Consider the following 22,045-nt stretch of genomic DNA (forward strand, 5'->3'; position numbering starts at 1 on the left):
GTCAATTGCCCCCCAAGGTGAGGAATTTTTTACCTTTCAAGGGGGCTAGGTTGCCGCCGGAGTCGTCCCCACCGCTCCAGCCGGCGTATTTCCGCGCATGCGCGGGGGTTCCCTTCTCCACGCGGAGCCCTACAGGGGCCCGGCATGGAGGAAAGAAGGCCCCCCACAGAACCAGCCAGCCCGCAGATCGGTAGGTCCCGATCGCGGGCCAGGCCACCGTGGGGGCCCCCGCGGGGTCGGATCCCCCCGTGCCCCCCCAGGACCGCCCCCGCACACTTACCTGCCAAGTCCCGCCGTGTGTGAGGTGAGTAAATCACGCTGGCGGAACTGGCCAAAAATGGATGGCCGCACGGCCCATTGAGGCCCGGAGAATCGCCAGGGGGGTGGGGCGCTGTCAATGGCCCCCGACCGGCATGGCGGGAATCCCTGCCGGCCCCCGGAAAACGGTGCCGGAGAATAGAGCAACTGGCGGCGGGTTGGGATTTGCGCCTCCCCCCGGGGATTCTCCGACCTGGCGCAGGGACAGAGAATCCCAGCCATGGATTTCCCAGCATCCAATGAAAAGAAATACATAAGATTTCAAGTTTAAGACTTTTATTGCAGCAAACAAACTAAAATAAACTAACACCACTTTAGCAACTAATGTGCAAAACTACAGGAAAGATAGTTTTTGCAATTAATTAATTAACACAAATGAAGATTCGAAGTTGCATTTATACGTTATGCCACACTCCCAACAAATATATAGCCTTGTAAATAAAATCCCCTACACGTGATTATTCAACAGGTCTCTTCTCCCTGCTACACCAAGGCACGACCAGTGTCCCCTTTGAAAATTCCTTCACTCAATCTCCTGAGCATCATCAAACTGACTTCCAGGAACAAGGCACTCCCTGGTGATTCCCTGGTCTTTAAATCGCTGCAAGCTTAGTCTCTTTCTTTAAAAAAAAAATTTTTTTTTAAGAGTACCCAATTATTTTTTTTTCCAATTAAGGGGCAAATTAGGGTGGCCAATCCACCTAACCTGCACATCTTTGGGTTGTGGGAGTGAAATCCACTCAGACACTGGGAGAATGTGCAAACTCTACAGGGACAGTGACCCAGGGCTGGGATTCGAACTGGTTCCTCAGCGTAGCAGTCCCAGTGCTAACCACTGTGCCACATGCCACCCTAGCTTAGTCTCTTTCAACAGAAAATCCGCTCTCACCAGCATTCTGCTTGGTGGTTAACACACAAAAAGCCATTCCCTCTGCTTGACACAGCAGCAGTGGTTTTCCTCCTCGTTTAGGACTTTGAGTCCAAGAGTCTGTGTCCAAAAAGGTCAGCTGTCTGCTTTTTTAAATCTGAGGTGTGAACACTGGCACTTTGATTTCAACCTGGGCCTTTGTCCCCATGACAGCCAAACCACATGGGCATGTCTCTGGTCAGAGTTTAGAGTGATCATCATCCCCATCCACAGAAACTCCACACAGTCGGTCAGCCAAGGCCGGAATTGAACCCGGGTCCCTGGAGCTGTGAGGGCAGCAGTGCTAACCATAGTGCCACCTTGCCGCCCCTAGAAATGGAATAGAATAGAAAACAGTTGCTTCTGTGTGCAAGCACCTTCCAACTCCCCTCACCGTGAGGCAACAGACCAGCAGGTTATGTTCAGAATGGTTCTGATGTCAAAGAATCATTACGATCCAATACGACCTTTCACCTCATGGATTCCTTGCTAACTCCGGGAGAGCAATCCAGTAATCCCATTTCCCCCACTCTCCCCATAGTCCTGCAAGTTTATTTCCCTTAAATGCCCATCCAATTCTACCACCCCTGCAGGCAGAAAGTTCCAAGTCATTACTACGTGCTGTGTTTTTAAAAGAAAAGTCTTTCCCACCACTCCCTGAATCTCTTGTCCAAAGGTTTATGTCTCCTGGTCATCGTTTGGCCAGTGAATGGGAACAGTTTTTATTTGTCTATCTTGTGTAAACCTGTAATAATCCAGTATGCATCTATCAAATCTCACCTCCATCCAAGGCACACAGCCACAGCTTCTCTCACCTAACCTCATAGCTAAAATCACTTAATTCTGGAACTCTTCTGCACCCTGTCAAGGTGCCTCACATCTTTCCAAGTCTTTTGTTTCTTTTTCCCTGAAGTTAGTATCATGATTGTCAACATGTGGAACAGTGGGTAGCGCACACTCCCCTCTAGATCGGAAGATTGTTGGTTCAAATTCCAATCTCTAGACTTAAACATAAAAATTTAGGCTCGCACTCCAGGGGCGGCACAGTGGTTAGTACTGCTGCATCACAGCACCACGGACCCGGGTTCAATTCCGGCCTAGGGTAACTGTGTGGACTTTGCACATTCTCACCGCGTCTGCGTGGGTTTCCTCCGGTTGCTCCAGTTTCCTCCCACAGCCCAAAGATGTGCAGTTAGGTGGCTTGGTCATGCTAAATTGCCCCTTAAGATCCAAAGATGTGCAGGTTAGGTGAGGGTTATGGAAATATAGGGATGGGTGGGGGAGCAGGCCTAGGTCGGGTGCTCTTTCAGTGGTCTGTGCAGGCTCAGTGGGCCGAATGGCCTCCTCCTACACTGTAGGAATTCAGTGGTTCCATCATAAGGCTCCATCAGTATGGCATCGCTGGCCAGCTGACTCATTAAACCGAGGCCACGTTTACATTCATGGGATATAAAAGATTCCAAACACAATGGCAGAGCAGAGTGTCCTCCACCATGTCCTGTGGTTAATATCTGTCCTTCTAATGCCACTAATAAACAGATTGGACAATGTAGATCACATTGCTGTTTGTAAGCAAATTGGCTGATTTGTTCCCTACTTTACGACAGCAACTGCCAGAGGTGGATTTACAGTTCGTGGAGTCCCGTGCTTGCCTTAATATCTGCCCCCACCCCCAGCTTCATGCCCCTTCCTGACCCCACCCATCCTCGCCCCACAGAACGCAAAGGCGAAGCCACAAAAATACACAAATTGTTCGTGGCTTTTTAATTTGTGGCTTGATTCGGGGCTGCTTGCCACGCCTGCTCCGCCCGGCGGCTGACCCCATCTCATCCAATCAGGCTCATTGGATGCCCAGTGCAATGGCTGATGTGGGATTGGTGTGGGACCTGTGCTGTTTCATTGTAAATTCACCTTTGGTAACAGAATTTCAAATTTAGGTTTAAAGGGCTTTGGGTCATGAATTAATACGCATTTCACAACCCGAGCAAGTTCATTCTTTAGTGAAAGGGAAGTGTCACTCTTTAATGGGTTACAGCAAATTGTTGTGGATATTTTCCCAGGACCTTATTTTGTTTTGTCCGTCTGTGGTCTGAAAAGAATGGTTGCTTAGCTTTGAAATACATGCCAAAGTTCAGAAAACATGAAAGATCAATTAGTAACAAGAAGCATTGAACCTTTCCATCATTGGACCATTGGAGACTTTAAATGTAAAACAATGATTTGCATTTATATGGCACCATTATTAAAATGCCCCACGGCACTTCATAGGATATGTTGGGGCAGGCGTCCAAATGCTTGGTCAGAAGCGGAAATTACTTGCGGTGGAGTGGCTTTTAGGGCCTTGGCAACTTAAGGCACGACCAACATTAATTAGGGTGAAGGAAATTGTGAGGAGTGCACTTAATTGACTTGTCTTTCTCATCGACAGACACTTGCTATGTGCTATCGTTTGCTATAATCATGCTGAACACGAGTTTGCACAACCCCAATGTGAGGGACAAACCGGCAGTGGAAAGATTTATATCCATGAATCGGGGCATCAATGAAGGAGGAGACCTCCCAGAAGAGTTGCTCCGGGTGAGTGCTGAAGCAAAACTCTTTCTCACCATCCCCGCACGCTCCCCTAAAATAGAGATTGGGGGGGGGGGGGGGGGAGAGGAGGAGGAGGAGAGAAGGAGTGAATGACCTGTTTGTGAGACAGTTTTGCTCCTGTGTTTGTGTGCACTGCAAAAATAATGTTGCGCATATAACAAAAGTGAGCTCCAATCGAAATAATTCTGCTAGTAAATGAAGCAACAAAAAGTACAAAGAAGATTTATAGGGAATCCCGGGGGGGAGGGGGGGGGGGGGGCAGGTGGCAGGAAAGGAAGGGGATGTCGATTGAACCGGCTGGGTTGGGTGGTTCTTTACACTAGAAAAAAAACATGTGACCCGACAGAGGTCTTTAAAATTCTGAAGGCATTTAATAGAGCAAGCAGATGTTTCTAGCTACTGGGGAAAATCTAGGGACCTCAACTATAAGGTGGTCACTATAATAATAATCTTTATTATTGTCACAAGTAGGCTTACATTAACATTGCAATGAAGTTACTGTGAAAAGCCCCTAGTCGCCACACTCTGGCGTCTGTTTGGGCACACAAAGGGAGAATTTAATATGTTCAAATTACCTAACAGCACGTCTTTCGGGATTTGTGGGAGGAAACCGGAGCACCTAGAGGAAACCCACAAAGACATGGGGAGAACATGCAGACTTCGCACAGACAGTGACCCAAGCCGGGAATCGAACCCAGGGCTCTGGTGCTGTGAAGCAACAGTGCTAACCACTGTGCTACCATGCCGCCACAAATAAATCCAGAGGGTGGTTAGAAGGTGGACCTTGCTACCACAAGGAGTAGTTGAAAAAAAAAACATAGAAGCATTTAAGGAAAAGGTAGAGAAGTACATGAGGAGAACGGAATAAAATGTTATGCTGATGATAGCTGTAAGAATGTGTGTGGAACATGAACACTGGCATAGACCAGATGGGCTGAATGGCCTGTTTCTGTGTTATACATATTTTGTAATTCTCTGTAACTGGTGTGTATTGTGCATTAGATTCATGTTAATCCTTCTTTTTTCCCTCCCCATCCCTCTACAGAATTTGTATGATAGTATTAAGAATGAACCATTCAAAATTCCAGAAGATGATGGGAATGATTTGACCCACACGTTTTTCAACCCTGATCGAGAAGGCTGGCTATTAAAATTAGGTTAGTTGGCTAATCATAATCTAATGGTGCTGCAGAAATTGTGTTACCCAAGTCTTGTTTCATTTTGGGTGTCTTATCAGATTAGATACACTTGTAAAATCATGGCCATTCTCACATTTGAGTCAGAGGTTTGAAGTCCCAATCCAGATACTTGAGCATGCAAACAGGTAGACACTCCAGTGCAGTACTAAGGGAGTGCTGCACTGTCAGAGGTGTCATTCTTTGGGTCTATCCTCTTGGGTAAACTTAAACGACCCCCATGGCACTTTTCAAAAGGAACAGTGAGGTTCTTCCCAATGCTCTGGGCCATCATTCATCTCTTGACCAAAATCAGGAAAAGAGATTACCTGGTCACTTTTGCCATTGCAACTGTTGGGCACAAATTAGTTGCTGCATTTCCCACATTGCAACATTGAACATGCTTTAAAAAGTACTTCATTGGCTGCATAGGCACTGAGTAGATCTAAGCCACACATTCCACTAGAATAGAGGAAAAGGAATAAAGTACATCTTTTACTAACAGGGCAGGACTCTCCAATTGTATGCTTGTATTACGGTTTTCCGTCCATTGGTTTCAATGGGCAGAGTGTGATGAGCTGACATATGGACAAGTGGAAAACGACCTGCTATGGCATTCAGGTACTCCTCTGAGTGATCCCATCTGACAAGTCTATGTTACCTGTGCTGTTGGGTTTAGGCACGCTTGTGGTCTCTACGCTTCTGTATAGAATGGAAGAGAAAGAAGTCAAGCTCTTCCTCTGATGCATCAATGCTGGTAGGATCCTGGGATTGGGTTAACCTGGGATGGGAACTGGTGAGCGAACATTTCAAATTGAAGGGATTTCATCATTTTATTTTGTTGCATCTTTCATTCTATTGGAAATGTAGCACCGTGCCGCCTTTGTCTCTGGATCAAAATGCTGGAAGTTCCTACCGAACAGCACTGCAGCAGGTGTATCATTGCAATAGTCTTAACATCAGAATGGGGATGAAGTGATGAGTTTGCCGTAGCATGAAAGTGACACTGTTGAATTATCTGCCTGTTTTACACTGCTCCAATCTTTCATTTCTAATTAATTCATGGGATGGGGCATCACTGGCTTTGGATTTGTTGCCCATCCCTAATTGCCCTTGAGAACTTGGTGGCAGTGAGCTACCACCTTGAACCACAGTCCGTGCGGTATCAAGTATGCCCACATTGCTGTTAGGGGGGGGGTGGGGAGTCCCGGTCCCAGATTTTTGACCAAACAAGTGCAGGAACAGTGATAAAATTCCAAATCGGGATGGAGTGTGGTTTAGGGGAGGAAACTTGCAAGAGTTCACAGCACCAGAGCTCTGGGTTCGATTCCCGGCTTGGGTCACTGTCTGTGCAGAGGCTGCTATTCTTGGTCTTACTGGTCACGGGCTTGGGGAGGGGTGCTGCGGTATTAACCTTGGTGTGTTGTGCAATGTCTGTCTGGTTTTGCCCCTCATGTCTCTTGTGTTACCCCCACTCTGTTGCCTTGTGTTTAAAACAAACAGGTGACACTAGGACTGGCTACCTGTTTGTGTGATGGGCTTGTATACTGGTCAGCCATGAGAATGACATGTGTGGACAGCACCCAACAACATAATGCCCCCAAAAAGGGAATCACTTGGGGCATTGCCCATAATTTGCCCCAGAAGGTTGGCTTAATCAGCAGTGTGTGCAAGATAAAACAATTACTGCAACTGTAATTCTGCCTGGAAATCCACTGTGGTTGTTCGTATTTTCTGTTTAATAAAAGGAGCTATTGTATGTTGCACTTTAACACTGGTTTCTTTCTACATGCTTTATTCATCAGTATGTGGGGTTTGTACAATGATGCTGATTTACAGTTCCATTATTCAGCCAACATATTGGATAGTGGGGCTGGAAACATTGTTTACAAAACTAAACCATTTGACTTGGTGCTTTTATCTTGCCACAGTACTGAAATGAGTTGCATGGTTGTTACATTTGTTGAACTGCTTCAACTTTCCCCATACGAAGCAGGTTGCATCGTCAGAGTTATAATTTGTATGTGGCTCTCTTTTTCTTGCATTATTTGTGATTTTCCTATTGGTTTGTGTTTGTTTGCTGTAGTTTTTTTTTATAAAATTGGCTTAAATGTGCCTTCTTGTTTTCCTTATGGCCTATGACCTGTCACCTTTCTGTTCTATGACTGGCTGTCTCTGCTTATTCTGCATTAGGAGGTACGTAACCAGGGGAGGTTCCTGATCCTCTTGACTCAGTTGCATTACTTAACTTCTGTTTTCCCTCCTCTTTTTTTTGTATTTTCCCTTTCTTTTTAAAAGAAAACGTTGTGAAGTGCCTCCTGCGATAATGCTTCGCTGTGTAGCTTCAATTTCACTATGAGATGTGATTCCCTTCTTTCTGCTGCACTCCTACAGTATCTTACCAGGATTGCTGGCATTTTTGTTAGTGAAACGCACAATCTTTGACGTTTGGGATCCTGGTGTGTTTGTTTCTCTGTAACCACCAGACCACATTAGTGAAATACTTGTGTGTTTTCCAATTGCCGTCTTGCTGTGCTCTTGCGTTGACTTCTCAAACACTGTGCCAGAACCAGCACTGAAATAATTGATGACATGAATTTGTATCTGATTCATACCGAATGTGGTATTGAAAAGCCCTGATTGAAAAGACTTGCATTCATTTTACGATTGCAGTAACTCGCAACAGGCACTTTACTCCATTATTTGCTCTTGGATAGACCTTTCGGCATGTATGCTGTTGGCAGACAAGGTTAACTTGTAGCCACAGGCTGGTAATGTTCTGAATTAATCATTTAACATTTTAACTTGCTGATTTCTATATGACTGGAACTAATTCAAGCCTTGCTCCTGTTAACTTTTATCAAAGGATGTTCCCTCACAGATCTTGCTTGCGATGATGAATATTCTAAACAATGCCTGGGGTAGCTTTAAGGAACTGCCTTTCTTCCTACCTAAAACTTTCAAGTAGGGCAATTGAATCTAACAAATTTATCTAATTTTCCTGTTATTCTGTGACATTACACGTTGGTACCGGGTTCTGCTCATGGTCCACAGTAACATTGTGTATCTGCCGGGAGTTTACCATTTCATTCTGCACAAATTACAAATGGCTTTCCTAACTTTCCATAACACCTCCCAGCAGCCATGCTTTCTGTCTCTTAGGCTGGTGTCTTGTTGAGAACTTAAAACTTGTCTGAATAACGTGTTGGTGAGCACTTTCTATCTTAACAAAAACACATGGGATCCATGGCTTTATATGTGGGCAAAGTACAAAATCAAGGAAGTTATGCTAAATTCTAAATAACTGGTTCAACCTCTGAGCATTTTGTCCAGTTATGGGGACCACAATTTAGAAAGCATGTATCAGGATTTTGGGTTTGAGTTATCTGGGGAGACTAGAGAAGATGGGAATATTCTCCTTGGAGAGAATTTTAAAATGAGGCGATTTAATGGTGTTCAAAATCATGAGCGGCTTTGCTAGTGAATAAGGAGAAAGTTTCAACTGGGAGGAAGGTCAGTTACATAGATTACATAGAACATACAGTGCAAAAGGAGGCCATTCGGCCCATCGAGTCTGCACCGACCCACTTAAGCCCTCACTACCACCCTATACCCATAGCCCAATAACCCCTCCTAAACGTTTTGGATACTAAGGGCAATTTAGCATGGCCAAACCACCTAACCTGCACATCTTTGAACTGTGGGAGGAAACCGGAGCACCCGGAGAAAACCCACGCAGACACGGGGAGAACGTGCAGACTCCGCACAGACAGTGACCCAGCGGGGAATCGAACCTGGGACCCTGGCGCTGTGAAGCCACAATGCTATCCACTGTGCTACTTCGCAGGCATAGATTTTTAATAGTTTGCAAAAAAAAAAATGTATTTTATGCTGCAAGTTATCATCTGGAATGTGCTGCCTAAAAGGATATTGGCAGCAGAAATAACTTTCCAAAGGAAATGGTTATAAATATTTGAAAAGAGAAATTCGCAGGGGTGCAGGGCAAGAACAGGGTCGTAGGGCTAATTGGACAGTTCTTTGAGAGCTGGCACAGTAACAATGGGCTGATTGGCCTCCCTCTGTGCTTCATTTCAGATGCTATTTTTGTAAATTGCCATGTTCTTTAATATAGCCATTCCTGGAGGTGGTTGGCCCCCCCAACTCCATAAGTTATGAGCTCAGCTGGGACACAGATTGAGTTACAAATGTGTTCTGTCCAAAGCAAAGAATAGAGTGGTTGGAATGTAAGGCAGGGTTAGGAATTTGGATTGCTATTGACTGATCTTACTGGATTGGTATATGTGTTGGGTTTTAATGTGGTAACATTTTTCTCAGTGCCGCAGCTCATTGTTCACAAGTTTGTTTTTGTTTCTCCAACACACCCAGACTCAGATCAGAACCATTTGCCTTGTCACAAAATGACTGCAGATGTTGGTAAAGAAAGCCAGCTGCAAAACAGAAAAGGACTGATTTTCCACCCCGTCCCCTCCCCTTTGTTCCTGAAAGGGATTTTTAAAAGGGTTGAGTGAAGATCTATTAGTTGGATGTGCCAAAACATCCTACAGATTGAATTTGTTTTAGCTATTATAAATATTCTTTGCAGCACATGAATCAGAAATAGCACTTTCTCCTCGGGGAATGTGGCCCTTTTCCTGCCAGTGTACTGTGCTTTTCAAAAGTAACATTTATGTGTCTGTCTTGTGTAAGAAATGGAGAGGAAAAATATGTATAATGCCACAGGATCACTTGTGGACTTAAAACAGATGGGACTTTTATAGCAAGATTACTTGGATTAGCTAAATAATGAAATGTCATTGTGTGGTAGGAAAAGAGTGTGGGTGTTTTGCATTAGTCATGTGTTTTTAAAATGTATAAAAAGAAAGTTGTTAAAATGACATGTGTTTTAAAGTTAATTTGTTTCTAAAACTTTTTTCCTGTGTTTTCAAAATTTATTTTACTTTAGGAGGAAGAGTAAAAACATGGAAACGGCGATGGTTCATTCTGACAGACAATTGTCTCTATTACTTTGAATATACAACAGTAAGTTAGTTGTCTGAGATTATGGAACATTAATTTTAAGTATCATCTTCGTCTAAGCAAACCATTTTCTTGACAGTAATTCTATCTTAAGGCTAATGAAAATGTTTGAATGCAGGAAATTTGGTATAAATCTGCATTATCAAATGTAATACATAGGTTATCACTCAAACTGGCACCATGGCATTTGGACTGAAGGATTATCATAGGCACTGCTTCATGGGGCTGGCTTAGCTCAGTGGGCTAGACAGCTGGTTTGATGCAGGCCAGCAGCGCGGGTTCAATTCCCGTACCAGCTGAGAATTCTGAATTCTCCCTCTGCCGGAATGTGGCGACAGTAACTTCATTGAAGCCTACTTGTGGCAATAAAAGATTATTATTATTTGCAGAGACTGCATTGGCAGATTCGCCTTTCAATTTTCCACCTGTTATTTGAGCTTTTGTTACCTAGCTCGAGTGAAGTAATGGGTAATTTAGTTCTACTTTGTTTCTGTATTTTATATTTAATCATTTGCCAGATCTACATTTATAGTGGAAATGGCTATGTAAACATGTCACTGTATTAAATGCTCCTGGCAGTGGTGTCACTACATTGCCTCCGTCAATGTGTTAAGTGGATTGGGTCCATTGCAAGTGGAGGTTGAGCTGCCATAAAGGGACGGTAATTACAAATGGCAGATTGCACTCTGATCCAGTACTGGAAAGAAATTAGGGGGTTGTGTGTCGTGGAATCCAAGGTGCTGGTGATGTTCTTTCAGGCCTTAAAATAATTTATCGTCTTTCTCTCAGGACAAAGAACCTAGAGGAATAATTCCTTTAGAAAATCTCAGCATCCGGGAAGTTGAAGATCCAAGAAAACCTGTGAGTAATTCTCTTGTTTAACTTCATGATATTGGATCATGTGTGATGTATCTGCATGTGTGAAACATCAAGAATTTGGCAATAAAACCACAAAGTAAAAAATACCATGTTGAAGGATATTTTCTCTAATTGCCTAATTAATATCAATCTTCACTTTGTCACCAGGCTGAGTTTTAATCTCAAATATTTAAATCCTCAAGCTCAGTTAGCCCCAGTCCTTAACTTGTAAGGGTCCAGTTATTAGCTATGTGGGAAATGAATTTATGCTTTAAGCACATTGCTGTACCCAAATCAGTAGGACACAGGGAAGAAGACTTTTACAAAATTCCTTAGAGTCACAAAGCCAATACGCAGAGTGGACAGGGCAAGCCCTTAAATCCATCTCCGCGCTTGCTCCAAAAAAACAATTCAAATTGAATCCAATTCATTTCCCCCACAAGAGATATACTAAATCCAAACTGACAAGAACAGGCATTGCACCTGATCTCGGGCTTGATATTAGCCAAAAGAGACAGAACCACTGAGCAAGCAGTGTTCCAGCAAATTCCAATGGGCAAAGAGAGAAATTAACTGAAGGATAATGCATGTGTGACCAGAGTTCCATGCCCCAGTTGACCCTTGCTGCCTCGGTTCATGGATGAAGCATTTCTCAGCACCACACTGGGAGTGTCAATCCTAGATTTTTATGCTGAAGTCCTGAAATAGGACTTGAACTCACAATCTTCTGACTCTGGGACGAGTGCTAACAACTGTGCCATGGTTGACACAGCTTGCTATTGATGACTCCTCATTGTTTTGACATCAGATTTTTCTGCTCTTCAGAACTGCTTCGAGCTTTTCAATCCTAGCCACAAAGGCCAGGTAATCAAAGCTTGCAAGACCGAAGCTGATGGCCGGGTAGTTGAAGGCAATCATGTGGTTTACAGAATATCTGCACCAACACCAGAGGAAAAAGAAGAATGGATAAAATCAATCAAGTATGTAAAATATGACACAGCTGTCTGCTTCGGGTATGATGTTCTTTTCTCCTTGGCACATGAGTCACATAGTTTGCACTGAGTGCTGAATTTGGTGCTTTTTGAGTGCGATAGTGAGAGTTTGGTGACTGAGGGAGTGCTGAATTTGGTGCTTTTTGAGTGCGATAGTGAGAGTTTGGTGACCGAGGGAGTATAAGGCTTCATTTTTATCTAAAGTTTAGTCTTTCTTTTATTTAGTTAATTAACTTAAAAGTTGCTGTTTGGTTTAGAAGAAGGTGAATTTTCAATCAGCTTTAAACAGGCTTCTACTTCTAGGCACTTGCAGCTGGAGCTTGTTAATTAGTTAATTGGATTAGGCCAGTTTTTCAGAGGCTAGATTCACAGTATAAAAGTGATCCCCTACAGTGCAGACTTTGTTTGCACTGAGTGCTGAATTTGGTGCTTTTTGAGTGCGATAGTGAGAGTTTGGTGACTGAGGGAGTGCTGAATTTGGTGCTTTTTGAGTGCGATAGTGAGAGTTTGGTGACTGAGGGAGTGCTGAATTTGGTGCTTTTTGAGTGCGATAGTGAGAGTTTGGTGACCGAGGGAGTTAGGTGAGGAGGGAGTAAGGTGCTCCTTTCATTTTGTTTCCGACATTTCCGCAAAGAGTGCAAAGAGAGCCAGGTGTTTACAGGAAGTGTAGCTGACTGGGAGCAGAGTCGGAGGGCGGAGATCTAGTTAGTCCACACAGCAGCTATATTCTTTAAGGTAAGAGGGGATGGAGGCTAGGCCAGTTACATGCTCCTCCTGTAGGATGTGGGTGGTGAGGGATACCACCGGTGTCCCCACTGACTATACCTGCGGGAAGTGCACCCAACTTCAGCTCCTCAAAGACCGTGTTAGGGAACTGGAGCTGAAGCTGGATGAACTTCGGATCATCCGGGAGGCAGAGGGGGTGATTGAGAAGAGCTACAGGGAGGTAACCACACCCAAGGTACAGGACAAGAATAGCTGGGTTACAGTCAGGGGGAAAAAAACAAACAGGCAGACAGTGCAGGGATCCCTCGTGGCCGTTCCCCTTCAAAACAAGTATACCGTTTTGGATGCTGTTGGGGGGGATGACCTACCGGGGGAAGGCCCTAGCGGCCAGGTCTCTGGCACTGAGTCTGGCTCTGGGGCTCAGAAGGGAAGGGGGGAGAATAGAAAAGCAATAGTTGTAGGAGATTCAATGGTTAGGGGAATAGATAGGAGATTCTGTGGTCGCGAGCGAGACTCCCGGAAGGTATGTTGCCTCCCGGGTGCCAGGGCCAGGGATGTCTCGGATCGTGTCTTCAGGATCCTTAAGGGGGAGGGGGAGCAGCCAGAAGTCGTGGTGCACATTGGTACCAACGACATAGGTAGGAAAAGGGGTGTGGAGGTAATAAACAAGTTTAGGGAGTTAGGCTGGAAGTTGAAAGTCAGGACAGACAGAGTTGTCATCTCTGGTTTGTTACCGGTGCCACGTGATAGCGAGGCTAGGAATAGGGAGAGAGTGCAGTTGAACACGTGGCTGCAGGAATGGTGTAGGAGGGAGGGCTTCAGGTATTTGGATAATTGGAGCGCATTCTGGGGAAGGTGGGACCTGTACAAGCAGGACGGGTTGCATCTGAACCAGAGGGGCACCAATATCCTGGGAGGGAGGTTTGCTAGTACTCTTCGGGAGGGTTTAAACTAATTTGGCAGGGGAATGGGAACCGGATTTGTAGTCCAGCAACTAAGGTAGCCGATATTCAGGACGCCAAAGCATGTAATGAGGCAGTGGGGAAGGGAACACTGACAAAGGAGAGTATTTGCAGGCACGGAGATGGGTTGAAGTGTGTATACTTCAACGCAAGAAGCATCAGGAATAAGGTGGGTGAACTTAAGGCATGGATCGGTACTTGGGACTACGATGTGGTGGCCATCACGGAAACTTGGATAGAAGAGGGGCAGAAATGGTTGTTGGAGGTCCCTGGTTATAGATGTTTCAATAAGATTAGGGAGGGTGGTAAAAGAGGTGGGGGGGTGGCATTATTAATTAGAGATAGTATAACAGCTGCAGAAAGGCAGTTCGAGGAGTATCACCCTATTGAGGTAGTATGGGTTGAAGTCAGAAATAGGAAAGGAGCAGTCACCTTGTTAGGAGTTTTCTATAGGCCCCCCAATAGTAGCAGAGATGTGGAGGAACAGATTGGGAAACAGATTTTGGAAAGGTGCAGAAGTCATAGGGTGGTAGTCATGGGCGACTTTAACTTCCCAAATATTGAGTGGAAACTCTTTAGATCAAATAGTTTGGATGGGGTGGTGTTTGTGCAGTGTGTCCAGGAAGCTTTTCTAACACAGTATGTAGATTGTCCAACCAGAGGAGGGGCAATATTGGATTTAGTACTGGGTAATGAACCAGGGCAAGTGATAGATTTGTTAGTGGGGGAGCATTTTGGAGATAGTGACCACAATTCTGTGACTTTCACTTTAGTAATGGAGAGGGATAGGTACGTGCAACAGGGCAAGGTTTACAATTGGGGGAAGGGTAAATACGATGTTGTCAGACAAGAATTGAAGTGCATAAGTTGGGAACATAGGCTGGCAGGGAAGGACACAAGTGAAATGTGGAACTTGTTCAAGGAACAGGTGCTACGTGTCCTTGATATGTATGTCCCTGTCAGGCAGGGAAGAGATGGTCGAGTGAGGGAACCATGGTTGACAAGAGAGGTTGAATGTCTTGTTAAGAGGAAAAAGGTGACTTATGTAAGGCTGAGGAAACAAGGTTCAGACAGGGCATTGGAGGGATACAAGATAGCCAGGAGGGAACTGAAGAAAGGGATTAGGAGAGCTAAGAGAGGGCATGAACAATCTTTGGCGGGTAGGATCAAGGAAAACCCCAAGGCCTTTTACACATATGTGAGAAATATGAGAATGACTAGAGCGAGGGTAGGTCCGATCAAGGACAGTAGCGGGAGATTGTGTATTGAGTCTGAAGAGATAGGCGAGGTCTTGAATGAGTACTTTTCTTCTGTATTTACAAATGAGAGGGGCGATATTGTTGGAGAGGACAGTGTGAAACAGATTGGTAAGCTCGAGGAAATACTTGTTAGGAAGGAAGATGTGTTGGGCATTTTGAAAAACTTGAGGATAGACAGGTCCCCCGGGCCTGACGGGTTATATCCAAGGATTCTATGGGAAGCAAGAGATGAAATTGCAGAGCCGTTGGCAATTATCTTTTCGTCCTCACTGTCAACAGGGGTGGTACCAGGGGATTGGAGAGTGGCGAATGTCGTGCCCCTGTTCAAAAAAGGCACTAGGGATAACCCTGGGAATTACAGGCCAGTTAGTCTTACTTCGGTGGTAGGCAAAGTAATGGAAAGGGTACTGAAGGATAGGATTTCTGAGCATCTGGAAAGACACTGCTTGATTAGGGATAGTCAGCACGGATTTGTGAGGGGTAGGTCTTGCCTTACAAATCTTATTGAATTCTTTGAGGAGGTGACCAAGCATGTGGATGAAGGTAAAGCAGTGGATGTAGTGTACATGGATTTTAGTAAGGCATTTGATAAAGTTCCCCATGGTAGGCTTCTGCACAAAGTAAGGAGGCATGGGATAGTGGGAAATTTGGCCAGTTGGATAACGAACTGGCTAACCGATAGAAGTCAGAGAGTGGTGGTGGATGGCAAATATTCAGCCTGGATCCCAGTTACCAGTGGTGTACCGCAGGGATCAGTTCTGGGTCCTCTGCTGTTTGTGATTTTCATTAATGACTTGGATGAGGGAGTTGAAGGGTGGGTCAGTAAATTTGCAGACGATACGAAGATTGGTGGAGTTGTGGATAGTAAGGAGGGCTGTTGTCGGCTGCAAAGAGACATAGATAGGATGCAGAGCTGGGCTGAGAAGTGGCAGATGGAGTTTAACCCTGAAAAGTGTGAGGTTGTCCATTTTGGAAGGACAAATATGAATGCGGAATACAGGGTTAACGGTAGAGTTCTTGGCATTGTGGAGGAGCAGAGAGACCTTGGGGTCTATGTTCATACATCTTTGAAAGTTGCCACTCAAGTGGATAGAGCTGTGAAGAAGGCCTATGGTGTGCTCGCGTTCATTAACAGAGGGATTGAATTTAAGAGCCGTGAGGTGATGATGCAGCTGTACAAAACTTTGGTAAGGCCACATTTGGAGTACTGTGTACAGTTCTGGTCGCCTCATTTTAGGAAGGATGTGGAAGCTCTGGAAAAGGTGCAAAAAAGATTTACCAGGATGTTGCCTGGAATGGAGAGTAAGTCTTACGAGGAAAGGTTGAGGGTGCTAGGCCTTTTCTCATTAGAGCGGAGAAGGATGAGGGGCGACTTGATAGAGGTTTATAAGATGATCAGGGGAATAGATAGAGTAGACAGTCAGAGACTTTTTCCCCAGGTGGAACACACCATTACAAGGGGACATAAATTTAAGGTGAAAGGTGGAAGATATAGGAGGGATATCAGAGGTAGGTTCTTTACCCAGAGAGTAGTGGGGGCATGGAATGCACTGCCTGTGGAAGTAGTTGAGTCGGAAACATTAGTGACCTTCAAGCAGCTGTTGGATAGGTACATGGATTACGGGAAAATTATATAGTGTAGATTTATTTGTTCTTAAGGGCAGCACGGTAGCATTGTGGATAGCACAATTGCTTCACAGATCCATGGTCCCAGGTTCGATTTCGGCTTGGGTCATTGTCTGTGCGGAGTCTGCACGTCCTCCCCGTGTCTGCGTGGGTTTCCTCCGGGTGCTCCGGTTTCCTCCCACAGTCCAAAGATGTGCGGGTTAGGTGAATTGGCCAATGATAAATTGCCCTTAATGTCCAAATTGCCCTTGGTGTTGGGTGGAGGTGTTGAGTTTGGGTAGGGTGCTCTTTCCAAGAGCTGGTGCAGACTCGGGGCCGAATGGCCTCCTTCTGCACTGTAGATTCAATGATAATCTATGATTAATCTAGGACAAAGGTTCGGCACAACATCGTGGGCCGAAGGGCCTGTTCTGTGCTGTATTTTCTATGTTCTATGTTCTATGAGTCTTTGCTTGTAGTCTAGAACAAAGGTTCATGAGAATACTTGACAATCAAATGTCAAATGGTCCGGAATAATATTTTAACCTTGTATATATGTATGAAAATCTTGCAGGGCTTTGGGCAAGAAGCACATTGGAGTACCATTCCATGATACCATGCATGACTGGTCAAGCACATCTTTCCTTAGTGTCTCATGGTCTTGTTACATAAATCTGCAAATGATGATTTGGCTATACACTGCTTGGAAGGACATCCAGTTCAGTGATCTGCCTTTACCATTAACAAGTAGAGCTGCCACAGAAACCAGTACCTCAGTACGACAACCTCACTGAGTATTAATTACGAGAACTAGTCTTATTTTTACCCTCCTCAGGTCTGGTGAATTCCTGCTGCTCTACAGTGTATAGGGCTTGGGCACCCTGTAATAAAGACATGTGATTAAACAGGATGACGAGGAATCAAACTTGGGCATAAAGTCTTGAGATTTCAGAATTATTTCCATTGGAGCAAAGGCAGCTGAAGGATTTATGAAGATCTTGGAAAGACGGTTTCCTCTTTGGGATTAACAGTTTAAGATTAGGACAGGGTTAAAAGATTACGGTAAAAGGGATTATTTTGCTACAGTGCAGTTGAGGCAGAGACCATTGCAACTTTGAGTGAAATTGGATAAATTGAAGCAGAGTAAGGGTTACATGGAGGGAGCTGCATTTTGGGTCGCTCTAGAAAATAGCCAACATCAAAAACTGATCTCTTCATACGCTGTAACTCTTTTGGGGGTGTGTATGATCCTGCTTGTATATGAGTGATATAAAGGAGAATTTATGCTGGTTGCTTCACACAAGCTCATCATTCCCCAGACTACTCAAAATAGCAGAGAAGGATATACAGCCCTTGGAGACTGCTCCACCATCATGCTGCTGTACCTCAACTCCACTCTAACAATAATCATCTTTATTATTGGCACAAGTAGGCTTCCATTAGCACTGCAATGAAGTTACTGTGAAAATTCTTTAGTCGCCACATTCCACGCCGGTTTGGGTACACAGAGAATTCAGAATGTCCAATTCACCTAACAAGCCTTTCTGGACTTGTGGGAGGAAACCCGTGCAGACTCTGCACCAGCCAGGAATCGAACCGGGTCCCTGGCGCTGTGAAGCAACAATGTTGACCTCTGTGCTACCGTGCCACCCACAATTCATTGCTGTCGTAAATAATTTGCCCCAACAGTTATGGATTGGTTGTGTCAATCTGCAACACTTTGTCACGTAACTGTACTGAAAGACATTGTGGTTGTGTGCAGACACCCCAGTGTGCGTCCCTGGGAAGATTCCGTAGAGTACAGATTCCTGCATCATGGAGCTGTTGGGGATGAACCTTGACAAAAATGACTGCATCTCTTTCCAGACCTCCTTTGCACATTGCAGGAGGACAATCTCTTCCCCATCACAGCCCCCTTGGACAATGTGCACAGGTAAACGCCACATATTCAGGAAGAACCAGACAGCTTGGCCAATAGTGAGAAATCCCTGCCTATGTCTTGATGCTTAACCTCCGTGTATTTAAGAACCTAGCGGGACTAACATATTATTGCTTCATTTTGTTTTATAGAGCCAGTATCAGCAAAGACCCTTTCTATGACATGCTGGCCACCAGGAAAAGGAGAATTGCCAATAAGAAGTAACCATGCTATAACATGCCGGCTCCTGTCAGTGCTGAACCACCGACCAGTCTTTGGAAGCTTTTTAAAAAAAAAAAATGAAGGAAGCTACATAAACTGCGTCCTCCTTTTTGGAGATTATCAGGCATTCCTCTGCCTAGTTTTACATAAGCCTTTTAAAAAGTGTTAAGACAAACCAGAACCTTCAAGTGAAGCAATGTGCAGCTGTATTAAATAGTCCCCCCCTCCCCCCCCAAAAAAAAACATTTTTGCACAAACTAGTTTCTATCTAGGGGTAAATATGACATAGCATCTCTGACCCAGCTGGCCTGAGGCCGGAGTGCAGGAGGTTGGATGACTTTCACAAAAACAATGAGCTGCATCTACAGAAGGAAAAGATTGTTTCTATTAACATATTTTTATGTTTATCAATTTATATTAAAAAAAACTAATTGTATTAATTTGAAAGGCCACAAAGGTAATAGCTGTAAAATACTTTGAATATTGCTAGAATGGGTAAAACTATATAGTAAAAAGAGCATTAATCATTCTTGTTCCAACCAGAGAATCATGGATTAGTGCAGTTTTTGGCACAAGTGGAACCAAGTGGTGGCTATTCTCACCAAGAATAATCCTAATTTAATATATAATCTGCAGTATAACATGGTAATTGTATATTTATTTTCTTAGTCCAGTTGCAAAATGTTTGTATTGTAATTGTTCTAAACCTTTTAAGTTATGTGTAAATATTGTACAGATTTCATGTTTTGTTGATACTAAAATATTACAATACATATTGTCAATGGTCTGCAGAAATAAAACTTATTACAATTGGGGGGAGGAGCAAGGGTCCATTTAGGTGTTCTCTAACCTTTTCTGTGATTAGAACCCTCAGAGGGTTTTATTCAAACTGCTCCCATTCTGACCAATCCACATTCCATCATAGCTGGCTATGTTGTCTAGGCCCTAGAATTTCCTCCCTAAGCCTGTGCCACTTCCTGTGATGCTTCTCAAACCTACCTCTTTGACCAAGCTTTTGGTCATTTTTTGATGTATTTAAAGTTATATAATAGTTTTTGTACAGATTTCGAACAAATCCAAGTGTAACGTAAAAGCCGCAAGGACTGAGAACAATATGTTTATATTGGCTGCTAGTCAAGGCAGAAATGAACATTACTATGCTTGTCAAACCGCTATAGAGATGCAATATTCTTAACAAATGTCAATACTGCAGCTCACAATTATTTCAGGAGGAAGTAAACACAAAGCTCATCTCTAGTGATTCACTCAAGACTACATGCCATACAATCTCTTGCTTTCTGAGATAAATAAGCCCAGGTCTAACACTGATGCAGAAGAGATGATATTTTGTGGAAACCTTAAATTCCTGAAAATGCTATACAAAACCAGATTTCTATTGGTATGATATTTCTGATCAGGAGTTTCAGACAAGCCACATACTCTTTAGAAATCCAGGAGAATTAAATAAATCAAGAAATATCAACCTTTGAGGAAAGTAGTTTCATTGACTTAACATATATTACCCAATGATAGATGGTGAATCTTTACAATGGAATCCGAACTCTCAACTGACAAAAGCAATAGTTTAAAATTGGGGGTATGGGAGATGCTTGGAGGATGACTTTTTTCTTAAGCTGATTATCTGTGCCATGAAAATGCAGGTAGCATTTGATTACCGATGGAAGATTGCTGTAATTATCTGCATAATAGTCACTGCTCTATTTGAATTTACATTAGGCCTTTCACTGCAAAACATTTAAAGCACCTATTTTGAAGAAAGACTATTTTTTTGTTAACCCAATACATTGTTATAATTGAATCAAAGTGACAGTCGTGACTTCTGGTGGCAGCACGAAGGTGGAAAGTTGCTCCTGCTTGAGGCTCGTTTTTTTGGAATTTAATGCCCGGTTCCAGGGGCAGTTTTTGGATGAGCTGGTGCAGGAAGACAAAGAAGGAGGGGAATGTTGAAGCCAGAAAAAAGCTGTCAGAAGCTATTGATGATAAAATCCTTCTTTCCATCCTGGATTGTTGAGCCATTGTTTTAAAATATAGACTAAATTGACAATGCTTAAAAGCGTATCGAGGCTCCAAGTCTACCCCTGTGCTTGTTTTAAAACTAGTTGCAGAGTACTAGTATTCAAATAATAGTATTTATAAAGATAATCTTGGTGCAGCATTAACTTAACCACCTTATGCCATACCTAATGCCAAAATAAATTAATCAGGAGCTTTGTGAATTATAATTCTATCATTCAAGGATCAAGATGTCTCCTCCTTCATGTGTCCAAAACAACTCTGGATGGTTCTTCCCAGGAGTGTTAATTGACCTCCAGTTAATATGTCAGATGTAGCGCCATGAGACTGCTTCCTTAATAGTGTGACAACTGAAACCCATGATCTTTCTAAGATAAAGCAAATTACTGCAGAGGCTGGACAATCTCAGCAGGTCGGACAGCATCTGTAGAGAGAACGCGGCTTATGTTTTGAGTCGATGACTCTTCGTCAGAGCTAGAGAACACTGGAAATAGGAAGAGATTTACTGTTGGGGGTGTAGGGTAGGGGCAGGATACAGGGCCAGCAAAAGACGTCATGGATAAAAAGATAAGGAGTGAAAAATGGTGGTGTTTATGACAGAACTGGGGTGAGTAGTGTGTCAAAGGACAACGTGGAACAGATGGTGAAACAATGGTGAGGGGAAAATGGATCTCAACAATGTCCCTCTATCTGCACCCTTCTTGGTCATCCACTCAAAGTTCTCTCTCAAGTTGCTGTCAGACCTACATTTTGATTTTGTCCATGATTTTTCGGACAGTGTAAAGCTCTCTTGCTAAGCTCAGAAAAAGCTTTGTGCCTTTGAAACCTCCGCAAGGAGCGAACTATAGGAATATTTGTGGCAGGGAAGGATTCATGGCCATTAAGGCAAATCCTGATTACAGGTGCAAGTATAAGACTTGCAGGCTATGTCAAAGAAGTGACTTCACCATAAAGGAGTTCCAAAGGTTGTTGGAGTCTGACCCAGCGCTGGTGCACGAGGTTAACGTAAACAATTCACTGGATATTTTTTTTTTGTGTTTTAACAACAATATCAAAAATCATAGGGATCTATTCCTGTTGTCACTTCCCCAACGTGGAGAGATAAAAAGACTTCAATCTTGATAGTAATTATTTCTGGATAAAAATAAGACTTTAAAACGTTTTTGGTTGTCCTTTATACTGTATTTCTTTCAGTTGTAAACACTACAGATATGCAGAGTTAAAAAAATGAATGGAGGCAAACCTCAATGTTGGGGAAGGGGGAAGTACGTCATAAAAATAAATCCTGTTACACGTGCGTCTTTTGTGTTCTTCCACAAAAAAACAGCTGAGGCTTTGCCCACTAGCTGCATTGGTTAATTATGCTACTTGGGTAGATACTGAGCCAAGGAGATCCATGTATAATCTTTGGAGTTAGTGAAACAAAAAAATAAATCTTAG

At 43.7% G+C, this 22,045-nt stretch overlaps 1 protein-coding gene across 5 annotated transcripts in view; it reads left to right on the forward strand.

Annotated features, from left to right (window-relative positions):
- The window catches only part of LOC140394335 (cytohesin-3), a 152,359-nt gene extending 130,457 nt beyond the window's left edge, over positions 1-21,902 (forward strand). For 4 of the 5 annotated variants that reach the window (XM_072481526.1, XM_072481525.1, XM_072481527.1 and 1 more), the window contains exons 8-13: positions 3,654-3,802; positions 4,863-4,975; positions 9,954-10,032; positions 10,819-10,890; positions 11,713-11,867; positions 18,502-21,902. In XM_072481526.1, the coding sequence (XP_072337627.1) occupies positions 3,654-3,802; positions 4,863-4,975; positions 9,954-10,032; positions 10,819-10,890; positions 11,713-11,867; positions 18,502-18,574 (641 nt within the window). In that variant the 3' untranslated portion in view covers positions 18,575-21,902. The remainder of the gene's footprint in view (positions 1-3,653; positions 3,803-4,862; positions 4,976-9,953; positions 10,033-10,818; positions 10,891-11,712; positions 11,868-18,501) is intronic. The other variant, XM_072481523.1, reaches the window with a different exon arrangement.
- Positions 21,903-22,045: the final 143 nt, after the last annotated feature.

This window comes from Scyliorhinus torazame, chromosome 17, assembly GCF_047496885.1.
Source record: "Scyliorhinus torazame isolate Kashiwa2021f chromosome 17, sScyTor2.1, whole genome shotgun sequence".
NCBI classification, from domain to species: Eukaryota; Metazoa; Chordata; class Chondrichthyes; order Carcharhiniformes; family Scyliorhinidae; genus Scyliorhinus; species Scyliorhinus torazame.